Below are 12,358 nucleotides of genomic sequence, written 5' to 3' on the forward strand. Positions count from 1 at the left end.
AAGGGACAAGATAATTATGGAGCCGGATGCGGAGGCTACGATGAAGATGGTAAATAGGCAGAGACCAGTACCATGGAAGTTGCAGGGCATGGTAGCAAAATATAAAGTGCTAACTAAGCAGTCCATAAGTGCGACTTTCAAGCATATCTTCAAGGAGAGGAATAGTGCAGCCGATTAGGTTAGCGGAAAAGAAAAATTACTGGCCAGGCGAATAGTGCGACACAACAAATCTCAACCGGCGGAGGAGCTAGGAGTCTTACTACGGCAGGATAAGAGAACTTGTACCTGAACCTCTATTTGTAACTAGCTAAGCTACAACTCCTTGATTCAAAACAAAACAATAATAAAAAAAAACATCTAATGCTTCAATCCTTGTTGGATTTACTACGACACGTCTAAATGTGCCAAAATTTGCGACAGGTGAACAATCACAACGGTCCAATCGACATGAAACGGTCATGATCAATTGACAAGATATAGATTATATAGCAAACAATCTCGACTACGATTTCCTAACTATCACCAACGGGGCATGGGATGTTACCAACTCTCTTTTTTTTTCCCTTTTTAAGATCACGAAGAGGAAGAGGGATGTCGACGTGATTATAAGAATTGGTAGGACTAAGTTGAACATTTTTAATAATATTTTGTAACTTTTGTCCTACCAACTCATTCCAATCTATCTAGAGCCGGATATCCTTTTAATAATCTATTTTAAAAAACTTGATGAAGACACTCGATAATTTTTTATTATTATTAACGGCCAGTATGAGAGTGCTTTACAACGTAAGTAATTGTGTTTTACACCCTATATTTTTACTATTTACAAATCGAACCCTATAATTTAATGAATATGTATAGAAAACACTCTAGGTTAGATTTGTACTAACACAGTGAGAATATTTTATTAAGTAAAGATATTTTTATTTATAAAATAACTAAAATTTGCTTATTATAACTTGCTTAAGGATACTTTCGTAATTTTCCTAGTATAGTTAACTTAACTCAGAGATTTGATTAATTTAACGATAGAATATTTTATGCACATATTCGCTAAATCATAGCGCACGATTTGTAAATAATAAAAGTCTAGAATGTAAACCATAATTTTATTAAAAAATAAGGTGTTATATGCAAATTTCACTATTTATAATTCAATCCTCCCTTATGCTTAAAAACACTCTAATATTAGTTTTACTATATAGATAAATTAAACTAACTATAAGTATAAAATGATCTTAATATCCTCAACCAAGATTTCTGTGATTAAGGTAAAACTAAAATATGAACTAGATTTTAAATTCAAAAGAGGGTGTCTTTAATATATATATATATATATTTTTTAAATCATAAATATTCTCTATCCTATTAGATATTGTTATAGTAAAGTTAATCCGAGGTATTTATTCATGGCAGAATATTATTTGTGCTAATGAACCACCCTAGTTTTGGATGGAAAAATCCAACCGCTACAATATAGTCTCCACCCTCGACCCAGGACCCTCGATTGACCCTTGACCAACCCTCGACCTCTTACTCTCGACAACCGCAAGAAGTATAATGATAAAAGAATCTAACCGTTACGATATAGTCTTGACTCTCGCTGTCAACTCTCGACCACCACAGAGAGTTAAATGCTTAAGTTTATCGTATATAAAAGTAATTTTATCTTCGATTAACTTTCGGTGTTCGTCGGCAGCCTCGGGAAGTAGGGTGGTGAACCCTAAATAAATTCACAAAATTATAGGGTGCGAAATGTAATTTTTCCAATTTTCTCATGTGATCTCACATGCATCTATTTGCACATTGACAGAGAATAAGATCTATAAAAACAAACAAAACTAAGTACTCATTGTGATTCCCTGAGGACCAATAGGAAAATGGGGCCCAATGGGCCCCATTCCCCTCTGTCCTCTCTCCTCTAAGTCCCTTCAATGCTTCTTGGATTTGCTACAAGATTATAGGTGGGCCTAACCCTAGACCGGGATCGAGATCGGACGGTCCAGATCAACCGGCGAGATAAATTAAAGCTAAGCAAACCGTCCGGATTGGGACTTCTAACCTGTCACTAATGACGATATGTTTCTAACTTCGGTATACCAACTTTATCCGAAGTGATTAGGATAAAGTATCAGCTTATTCTAAGGATAATTGCTAAATATATGTAGCTTCGGATAGGTGAGACGGATAAGATTTTTTTAAGGAATATTTTGCGCATACTTTACTAATCACCTTATGTATTTATTAGTCTAATTATAGAACATGTTGAGTGTTATTATTATTAGAGATAATTATATTTAGACTCTCTAAACTGCTCTATTTTTTTACCACGAAAGAGACGGATAATGCTCAGATACTAAGAGGATTACTTATCCCAGGGTTTTTATTTTCCAACCACATAAGATTTAGAGACTTAGCTTTCATGTGAGCCGTGAATTAGAGGTCTCACTTAGTTGATTTTGATACTTAATATTTAATTCCTATATCTCACTTCAATATCTTATATTATGAATGTGGAAAGAAGCTACAGTTCTCAGAAAAAGAATAAAAATGCTTCTATTTTTATATTTTTTTAAAAATGTTATGAATAGTGAGTATAATTAAGTCACTCTAAATTATTTTTTTTCTTTATAAAAAGGTTAAAAAAAATGGAAATAAAATCAAAGTTATGTTTGTACTGCTTAAATATTGAGGTAGTAATTAATACAATCTCTTCTTTCTTTTTGAGAATGTTGTAAGAATTATTAAAAGACCAAATATATTAACCTTCCAGATTCCGTAGTTTACGCCCTATATTTTTATTATTTATAAATCGAGTCCTGTTATTTAGCGAATATGTAGGGTTAAATTTGAACTAATATTATGAAAATATGGAAAGGTGTTTTCTATACATATTTGTTAAATTATAGAGTTTAATTTGTAAATAGTAAAAATAAAATGTGTAAACTATAATTTCATTAAACATTTTCCTAATAAATATTGGATAAGGTGTGAAAAATAATAAAGATAAAATATAAGTTGTTTTTGATAAACTCAAGATAACTTTTTAAGGACCAAACAGAGCTCTTGCAGATACACAGGCCAAGTTATAAATAAAAAATTAGGTATTAATCATAAAATCACTAACATATAGGGTGTTATTTAAAAATTTCTTTATATAATTCTGGATACTCCGAGCTTTTTAATCTCCCTCTCCTTTCCTCACTTCCCAAATATTAAACAAAACTCTCTTCTAGTCTTCTAGTCTTCTAGTCTTCTCTCTCTCTCTCAAAACTTTCCACCTCTCGCATCTGTATTCCACTTCCCTTTCTCCCACTTCCTCTTTTTTTTCCCACTCTCTCTCTCTCTATAGATTTCTCCAAAAGCTCTCAGTTTTTTTTTCTTTCCTACCAAATCTCGCCCTATAAAGCTTGTAAAGCTCTCTAAGTAATCTCTCTCCGGTCAACATTAGTTTATCCGCCCCTGCTTCCCAACCCCCTCCGGACTTATCCCCGAATAAGAACCTCTTTATCCGTCCCCCTATCCACCATTCCACTTCCCCTATCTCTTCCAGCTTCCTTCTCCTCAAGAAGAGCCTTCTTCTCCGCGGCATAGGGTTTCGACTTTCGGCTCTTGGTGATGGACCGGGAAGAAGAGGAGGATCTCGCCCTCTCCAGCCTCATGGCGGCGCGGCGATCTCTTCGCGTGGGATTGGAGAAGTCTCGCGCGCTGGGATCCGCAATCGCCCGCGCCGGCCCTAGGCTGGACGAGATCCAGCAGCGGCTACCGTCGTTGGAGGCGGCGGTCCGCCCGATCCGCGCTGACTCCGCGGCACTGGCGGCCGTCGGGGGCCACATCGACCGCGCCGTCGGCCCCGCCGCCGCGGTACTCAAGGTATTCGACGCCGTCCACGGCCTCGAGAGGCCTCTCCTCTCCGATCCCGGTGGAGATCTCGCCGCGTACCTCGCGCTCGTCACGCGGCTGGAGGAGGCGCTACGGTTCCTCTCCGACAACTGCGCCCTCGCCGTCCAGTGGTTGGAGGATATCGTGGAGTACCTCGCGGACAACTCCCTCGCCGACCCTCGCTTCCTCTCGCAGCTCAACCAGTCCCTCTCCGCTCTCAAGAACTCGACCTACCCTCTCGATGGCGGCCTCCTTTCCGCCGCGCTCGATAAGATCGAATCCGAGTTCCGCCGGCTTCTCTCCGACCACTCCACCCCTCTGCCCATGCAATCCGATTCCGATGTAGTCGCGATCGCGCCATCCCCGCTGCCCGTCGCCGTCGTCCACAAGCTCTTGGCGATTCTTGATCGCATGGCTGCCAACGACCGCCTGGATCGGTGTGTCGCCGCCTATGTCGACGTCCGTGTCTCCAACGTCCACGCCAGCCTCGGCGCCCTCGGGCTCGATTACCTTGAGGAAGTCTGCGATGATGCACAGAGGCTTGGTCCTTACGTCGAGCGGTGGGGCCGCCACCTCGAGTTCGCCGTCAAGCACCTCTTCGAGGCCGAGTACAAACTATGCCTCGAGGTGTTCGAGCGCGTGGGGCCGGCGGAAACTGGTGCTGCGTGCTTCGCTGAGGTTGCGGCCCAGGCAGGGATACTTGCCTTCCTCCGGTTTGGGCGGACGGTTGCGGACGCCAAGAAGGACCCCATCAAGCTTCTGCGCCTCTTGGACATCTTCAACTCATTGAACAAACTGAGATTGGACTTCAACCGCCTCTTTGGCGGGAAGGCGTGCGCCGAGATCCAGAGTAGCACGCGGGACCTGATCAAAAGGGTTGTTGACGGTGCGTGTGAGATATTTGCGGAGCTTCTTGTGCAGGTGGAGCTCCAGAGGCATTCGCCGCCACCGGCCAATGGCGGTGTCCCTAGGCTAGTCAGCTTTATCACGGAGTACTGCAACCGGCTCCTTGGCGAGGACTACCGGCCTGTGCTGACCCAAGTCTTAATCATTCACCGGAGCTGGAAGAAGGAGAGGTTTCAGGAGAGGGTGTTGACGGATGCAATCTTGAAGATAATTGATGCCGTCGAGGCCAACTTCGAGGCTTGGTCAAAGGGCTACGAGGATGTTACTCTTTCGTACCTTTTCATGATGAACACACATTGGCATTTCTTCAAACAGTTGAAAGGGACAAAGCTCGGTGAATTGTTAGGAGATGCCTGGTTGAAGGAGCATGAGCAGTACAAGGACTACCACACTGCTGTTCTGTTGAGGGAGAGCTGGGGAAAGCTCCCTTCTTTGCTCAGTAGAGAAGGCCTAATCTTATTCTCTGGGGGAAGGGCCACAGCGCGTGACTTGGTGAAGAAGCGGCTGAAGGCATTCAATGCGTCCTTTGATGAGATGTATCAAAAGCAGTCAAATTGGGTTGTATCGGATAAGGATTTGAGGGAAAAGACATGCCATCTAGTGGTACAGGCGATCGTGCCAGTATACCGAAGCTATATGCAAAATTATGGACCTCTGGTGGAGCAGGATGCTAGTGCAAGCAAGTATGCTAAGTATACACCAGATAACTTGGAGAAGATGCTTGAATCACTCTTTCAGCATAGACCCAATAAGTCTACGAGCTTCACGGTTAGGCACTCAAATGGAACAGTGAATGGTGTGCTGACAAGCCCATATCGTTCAGCTCCAACAGTGGTGTGACTGAACCTTTCCACAGGTTAACTGGGCATTTCCATGGGGGCACTGTCAATCCAAAATTGATGCTAAAATTTTGGGATTATGCAATATACAGATATTCAAGAGGTGGCATGGGTTATTGGCCTTCAAAATCGTTTCAAATGTTTCTTTATTTTGGGCTAGCGGATATGAGAACTACTATACTGGACTCAAGTCACAGACTCTCAGATCCTAGGAACGATTGCAACATGTGCATAGGCTTCTCTAAGAGGGGATGCTATTGATAAGGATGATGGGTTGTTTCATCAACATATCTGGTACAGGCCAACTTTCCCTACAAGCCATCTTTTTCCCTCTTATTTTGATAGCTCCTTTCCCCACACTCTTTCATTGTAGAGGCTTTTAGGATGGAAAATACAACATGTGTTAGGTAATCTTAGATATATATATATATATAAAGCTCCTATGTATAGGTACATATGGAGCTCTTGCATTATCTCTTTGTTGTTTTGTTCATCAATGTGTAGCTTTACTAAGAAGCAATTATTTGTTGTGAAAATGAAGTTCTGAAACTGCTATCAACTGACATAGCTAGAATAAATTTGTGTACCTTTTCACTAACAATTTCAATAGCTCTCTTGTGCTTAACACAAAGTGGTGACTGCATTCTTTCCTATTGCTAATTTGTAATTTGATTCATAATTGCATCTTTAAGTGTTCCTCTTACCTTTTTATTAGCTTAAATGATTTGCACAACATCAAATAGGTCATGTGGCTTGTGGACATGTAGAATATTCCAGGTGCCCATGCCGAACCGATCCTTAGGAGATAACCAGTTAAAGAAAAGTGCAAAAACTCAAAGCTATATTGGATAGTAATATTACCTTAAGGTACTGGAGAAGTAAAATACAATCATCAAGGGAAAGACCTTTTGTTTGTGTTAGAATTGAGCACCTCTTTTCTCTATACATAGATGTATCAGCATAAACTTCACTTCTCTATATCCATTCTTATATGTTAGGGCTAAATAATAAAGTTTCTTATGGAGGACCAGATTAATACAACTTGCACATTATTTTTTATATGTTAACCAAGATTTGGGAGGTAAAACTTACTTGCACAATTTTCTTTTATCTCTTTTACTATTTTTTTTTCTTGAGGATATTGGACCAAAATATAAATCTACCAAAAGGGGTTTATCCAATAAGTTTTAACTACCATTGATACTAATTTCCTACCTAGTACTAGTAGTTCTCCCCCTTCTGCCTTACTTCCCTTTCCATATCCATTGACTCCTAGTCCTACCCATCTTTACTTTTACAGGAGGTTGCTGAAAAGTTGTGATCATCCAATAAATGGTAAGTACCACTGATGTGGATAGTGGATACACAAGTACAGAGAAAGCTGATTATTTTGGCATGTGTCGCATGAACCTTTTCATTGAAGGTTTCACATTTATGAATTTTCAAATGTATTCATCTATTTGAAAGCAACCTCCCCGGAAATAAGGATACAGTTGCACACATCACACCTCCTCAGATCCCACAAGCCTCATGCGCTGGACTGTGTTATTATATGTTCTCACACTAACTATAAGGTTTCATGCACCTAGCCATCTACAATGTAGAAAATCCATCTGAAGGATGGATAACTGAGATCCTTTTTCGGGAGATAGAATTTTCTATTAGTCATTCTATCTCATTAAGGCTTTTAGCAAATTATCTGCAGGGCATATTTACATCTATTCTTGTTTCAACATTATCTTCTTGTGTGTATTGGAATAACATTTTGGGATGGTGATAAGATAATAGTTCTCCTACTGAGTGTTATCTAAATTTCTTAGGAGTTGTTTCTTCTTTCGTCTTAAAGAAATACTAAGATGACAACAATAAAGGAAAAAATGCTTTCTTCTTCACAAGGCTGTGACATACTGGCATTTATAAATGGATGTCTGAACCCCCTCTATGCAAGAATTAGAATATTGGACGAACAAGAGAATTGATAAAAATAACTTGAAATGACTCCTTTGACATTTTCATGTATAAGCGACAATTCTAATATATCTACTTACACAGTCTGTTTTGTGCTGAAGTAAATGTATATTCTAGCATTGGGCTACCTTTCTCATTTCTCTTTTTTGACGCTTCCTAATTGTACTAAACATTATTTGCTGGTCCTCATACAATGATTGGAAGAAAACTTTACACTATCTTACCATTCAGTTGCCTGTATTGCCTTGGCAGGTTGATAGTAATAACAACTGAAAATACATAGGAATGCATATGGTTTAACTGAGTGTGTTGCTCATTTTGATGATGCACTATTTTCCTTGCTATATGTTTCACTTTTACCTTGTATGAGGTCTTGTATATTGATTCAAAATATTAATTTCCTCATATCATGCTAGATTTGCAGATATATTCCCAAGTTCCTAACCTGATAGGTCACCTGACAGATTGGTCATCTATTATTGGATCCCACTGATTTAACTAAATGTTTCTTTGTGGTGCAAAAGAAAGATAAGACTTGTCAATCCTTTCTTCATTTTCCTTGTGATGTCACCTTCACTCCCGTCGTGGTGATCTAAAATCATTGTTGTGTTTAAAATTAGTGCTAGTTATTGGACCGTGCAATGCATATCTCTTTTTAATATCCACTAATTACTTGTTCCTGTATCTGACTATCTGGCGACCACTTGATGGAACACTTATTAGAACTTTACGTCCTTTTTGGTCGCTGGATTTTAAGTTCCATAGTGTAATTCTAGTATCTTATAGAGTTGGAGTTCTGTTGCAGTTTGTCTATCTTCTCAATCATAACTACTATTTCTTCTCATGGGTTGGTGCATATATGTAGGGATTCATCTTATAGATTTCTCCACAAAGAGCTATCAAGCTATAGAGTCCTTCATTCACTCTTCGGACCACTTTCTTGAAAAATGTAGTACCTAAGCACGCATATAGAGTTAAGTTATATGAAAATCAATTGAAATTGTCTGGAAGTCTCCTTTAGGCATCATACAAAGCATTAGTTAAAAGTGATTTCATTCAAATAGAAGATGTCTTGAGAGGAGAGGGGCATGAACTAAGGTAGAAGTGAATAAAGACATTGCAGCACTTAATTTGGTCGAAACTTTTGTTGCAGAACAGAGCTAAATGGCAGAAGCAAAGAAATGGATCCATAAGAGTCGAACCCAGCTAATTGGAACTGATTCCTTGTTTCTTTTTGACAATTCTATTTATGTGTAGAAGCAGGCACGGTTTTATCCTATAGCTGACTGTTGAGGGTCTCATGTAATCATATATGAGTTCCTTGTTTGTTTCATACTGTCCATTGTGTTTCCTGTTATGTTATTGCTTCTGCATGAGCTGGTCCTGAGGAAGGTGTCATATCTATTCTGCAATGAATTCTTCTTTTTGTTGCTCGTCATAAATTCTTACCCAGGAACTGATCATTTCTTTCCTGTTACATGAATTATAACCTTTCCCTTCTATTATTGTTGTGCTTGGAACTTGCTGTCCCTTTCTGCAGGAGTCTTGACATCTCTTCTCTTTTTCTGAAGATTAAAGGTTATACTAGATTGCAGAGCTAGATTGTGCTAACAGGTCCCCCCTGAAAGACAAGTCTAACTCTGCCCTTAGTTATTATACTGCAATTTGTGAACTAAGTTTGCCTCTTGAGGGCAAAGTTTTGTTGGTGGTTGTTGAACTGAAATTTTCAAATGTTCCAGAAGTTAGATAGGAAACTTGTAGTACATATCAAGTTGTCAACAATTTGATTCCTTGTATCATTGTATGCAATCATAGGATCTGACCTACTCTGAGGATATTAGTCTGAAGATTACTCTTTAACTTTTATATTGATTTCAGTTTTTAGATTGTACTCCAAAAGTTTACTCAACTGACAAGGCTGTGAAAGCCTGCTACTTGTATGATCTATCTCACATCAGCCAATTATTTAGCTTTTGTTTTTCAGATCTTCACATCTTGCAGTTTTTTGGCTGAACAATTTTCAACCAATTATAATTGAAACATTTGGACTATTACTTGGGTCTTGCTGCTGCATGAATTCTTTCTGGAAATGAAATTCTTGTGGATTACCTGCATGAATTGCATCTTAAGTATATATATATATATATATATATATGTATGTATGTATATACATCCATATAATATGGTTCGTGCTGTTTTTTTTTCTTATTGGTCGAAGGTGATATATACACTCTTTTAACAGAAAGAAAGGAAAATAAACAAGCATTAGTTAACTTTTGACAAAAGAAAAGAAAATTAAAAAATAAACTTTCCTACTGACATCCATCTATCTAGATTTTATTTATTTTACTTTTGAGACAGCATAAGCTTACTCTAGTGCAAGCTTATTTATTATAGTGACTAAACAATAGTTTATCTCAGTATTAATTTATTAATAGGAAAATTATATTTTACTCTATTGTGTTTGGGTCTAAGTTTATTTTACTTTTTATATTTTCATTCACTTTGACCAACTCATAGGTTGAATTTGACGGTATCTATAAAATACAAAGTTGTAGATGATTGAATAAGCTTTCCAATGCATCTTAAATAATATCGATTAGATTTCATATAACAAAAATATGATAAATAAAGAGATATATTTTACTATATTTTGTCTTCTGAAATTTGATTGGTATTATTTTAGATGCCAGTACGATTATTTAATCATTTTCAAATTTATTTTTAATAAGAATTTTTAAATTCGGTCTCTAATTTGATCAAATATGACTGAAAAAGTAATAATTACCATTTGAATATAACCACAAAGTGTTAAAGTGACACAAATAAAACTAAAGGGATGGAGCGAATTTAGGCTTAACTACAACAGGGTAAAATATAGTTCCCCCTTACAAATCGATCATAGGTGGTGATCCAAGGCCATATGAATTGGATTGCTAATGTTGATAGAAATACTAACTACTTCCAAACTACTATATTAATTAGGATAAGGAGAAATTTTATTACTTGTTTACTTGATGATAATGGCATTCGTTTAAGATAAAAGACGGGATATTATAAATTGTTGTATTAAACTTTATGCTAATATCTAGTTTGTGGATAATGTGTATGATGATAATGTTAAATTGCCTTGTGTGCCTACTCTTGAGCTTATTTGCTATATTGATCTCATTAAACTAATTTTTCTCGAGGACATCCGATCTACCCTCTAAGCCATGCCTTCCGATAAGGCCATAAGGCCTGACGGTTTTTATGTGGAATTCTTTTGTTTTTATTGGTCTACAATTAGTAATTTGATTTACAACGGTTTTAATCAGTTTTAGATCTATGGAATTTTACCTCTTGAGTGGGACAACATGCATATTACTCTTATTCTAAAGGTTCTTAATCCATCTATTATTGGAGACTTTAGACCAATATCTTTATGTAATGTGGTTTCTTTTTTATTAGCTTAAATTTTGGTTATCTAATAAAGGCCTTGCTTTCTAAGTTAGTGAATTCTAAGCAGTCAACCTTCGTAGCTGGTAAATCTATCATGGATAATATTATCCTAGTTCAATAGATCGTTCACTTGATACAGCAAGGAGATAGAAATAATTCTTATTTTATCATCAAAATTGACATGAAAAAAGCTTATGATAAGTTAAGATGGAAAGTTGTCCTTGAGGTTTTGAAAGCCATGAATTTTTTGATAAATGGATTATGTGGATGAGTGTGTGTATTGAATCTCCGTCATTTGCTTTTATGGTTAATAAGTTATGTCTTGCCCTGGGTTTTGTTGCAATTCGTGATTATGATACAAATTGAATCTGATCAACTCGACTCACGGCCGAGGTTATAACTTCGCCGCTTCTCGGTCCTCACTCTGATAACTAGTTCCACCTAGAAGCCCCCTTCTGCCCTCTTGACTTGCTCAAGATACTATTCCATCGACCATACTATTTTTCACTTTCATCCAAAATCCCTCAAGTTAATTGCCCTAAACCTAAGCTTAAGTATTTGTACCCCTAACTTAGAAATATAAAAAATTGCATCGACATTTGAACACCTCTTGGCCTGTTTATAATCATGCAGCTCTGAAACCTTACATCAACAGTTTGAACGCCCTTTGAACATCCATCGAATGGTGAATACAACCGTGTGTAGGTTCAAATGCCGGAATTATGGGAACAGCACGTCATCGCAGGGTATTTGAACGGTTCGCAATTTTGTTCTTGCCAAATTGATACCCTTCGAATATTGATACGGCTAAGGTATTGGATATTACAGTATTGCCCTTCCATTATATCGGCATACCATTTTTTGGCTGAAAATAGTAGCGTGTGGAATTTGTGACGAATATGCCCTTAGAATATAAAAGTACTCTTATTAAGACAAAAATACCATTTTCTACCTTCTTTATTCCTTCTTTTTTTCCTTATTCTTCCTCCTCCACTGCAATTGAAACCTCTAATCTTCGATCAACCCCAACCCTTTCCTAAACCCAAATGTCAGCCAATGCTTTGAAGAGAATGGGTGAAAATGGGGAACAAAAATGACTGGTGGGAGGTAGCGGATGGCTGGTGCTTCTTCTTCTTCTTATCTCTCTCCTCGCTTATGGAGAAGAGAGCTCGGCTTCTCCTTCTCTTCCTCTTTATTGCTAACGTTCCTCCTGCGCCTCAATACCAAACCCTCACCCTCGACCGCGACCATCAATGCCGAGATTCGACTGTGTGACGTTGTCCTTGGTGGCCACAGGGAGGGAGGTGAGCAGCGATAGGGCG

The 12,358-nt window shown here is 38.2% G+C and overlaps 1 protein-coding gene across 1 annotated transcript; it reads left to right on the forward strand.

The window, feature by feature from the left end:
• Positions 1–3,215: 3,215 nt before the first annotated feature.
• Positions 3,216–6,213, forward strand: LOC140800372 (exocyst complex component EXO70A1). The gene has a single exon (XM_073155116.1). It carries the CDS (start codon positions 3,619–3,621, stop codon positions 5,626–5,628), a length of 2,010 nt encoding a protein of 669 aa, XP_073011217.1. The 5' UTR covers positions 3,216–3,618; the 3' UTR covers positions 5,629–6,213.
• The last annotated feature ends 6,145 nt before the right edge of the window (positions 6,214–12,358 follow it).

Source organism: Typha latifolia, chromosome 13, assembly GCF_019914945.1.
Source record: "Typha latifolia isolate L0001 chromosome 13, TyphaL0001v2, whole genome shotgun sequence".
Taxonomy (NCBI): domain Eukaryota; kingdom Viridiplantae; phylum Streptophyta; class Magnoliopsida; order Poales; family Typhaceae; genus Typha; species Typha latifolia.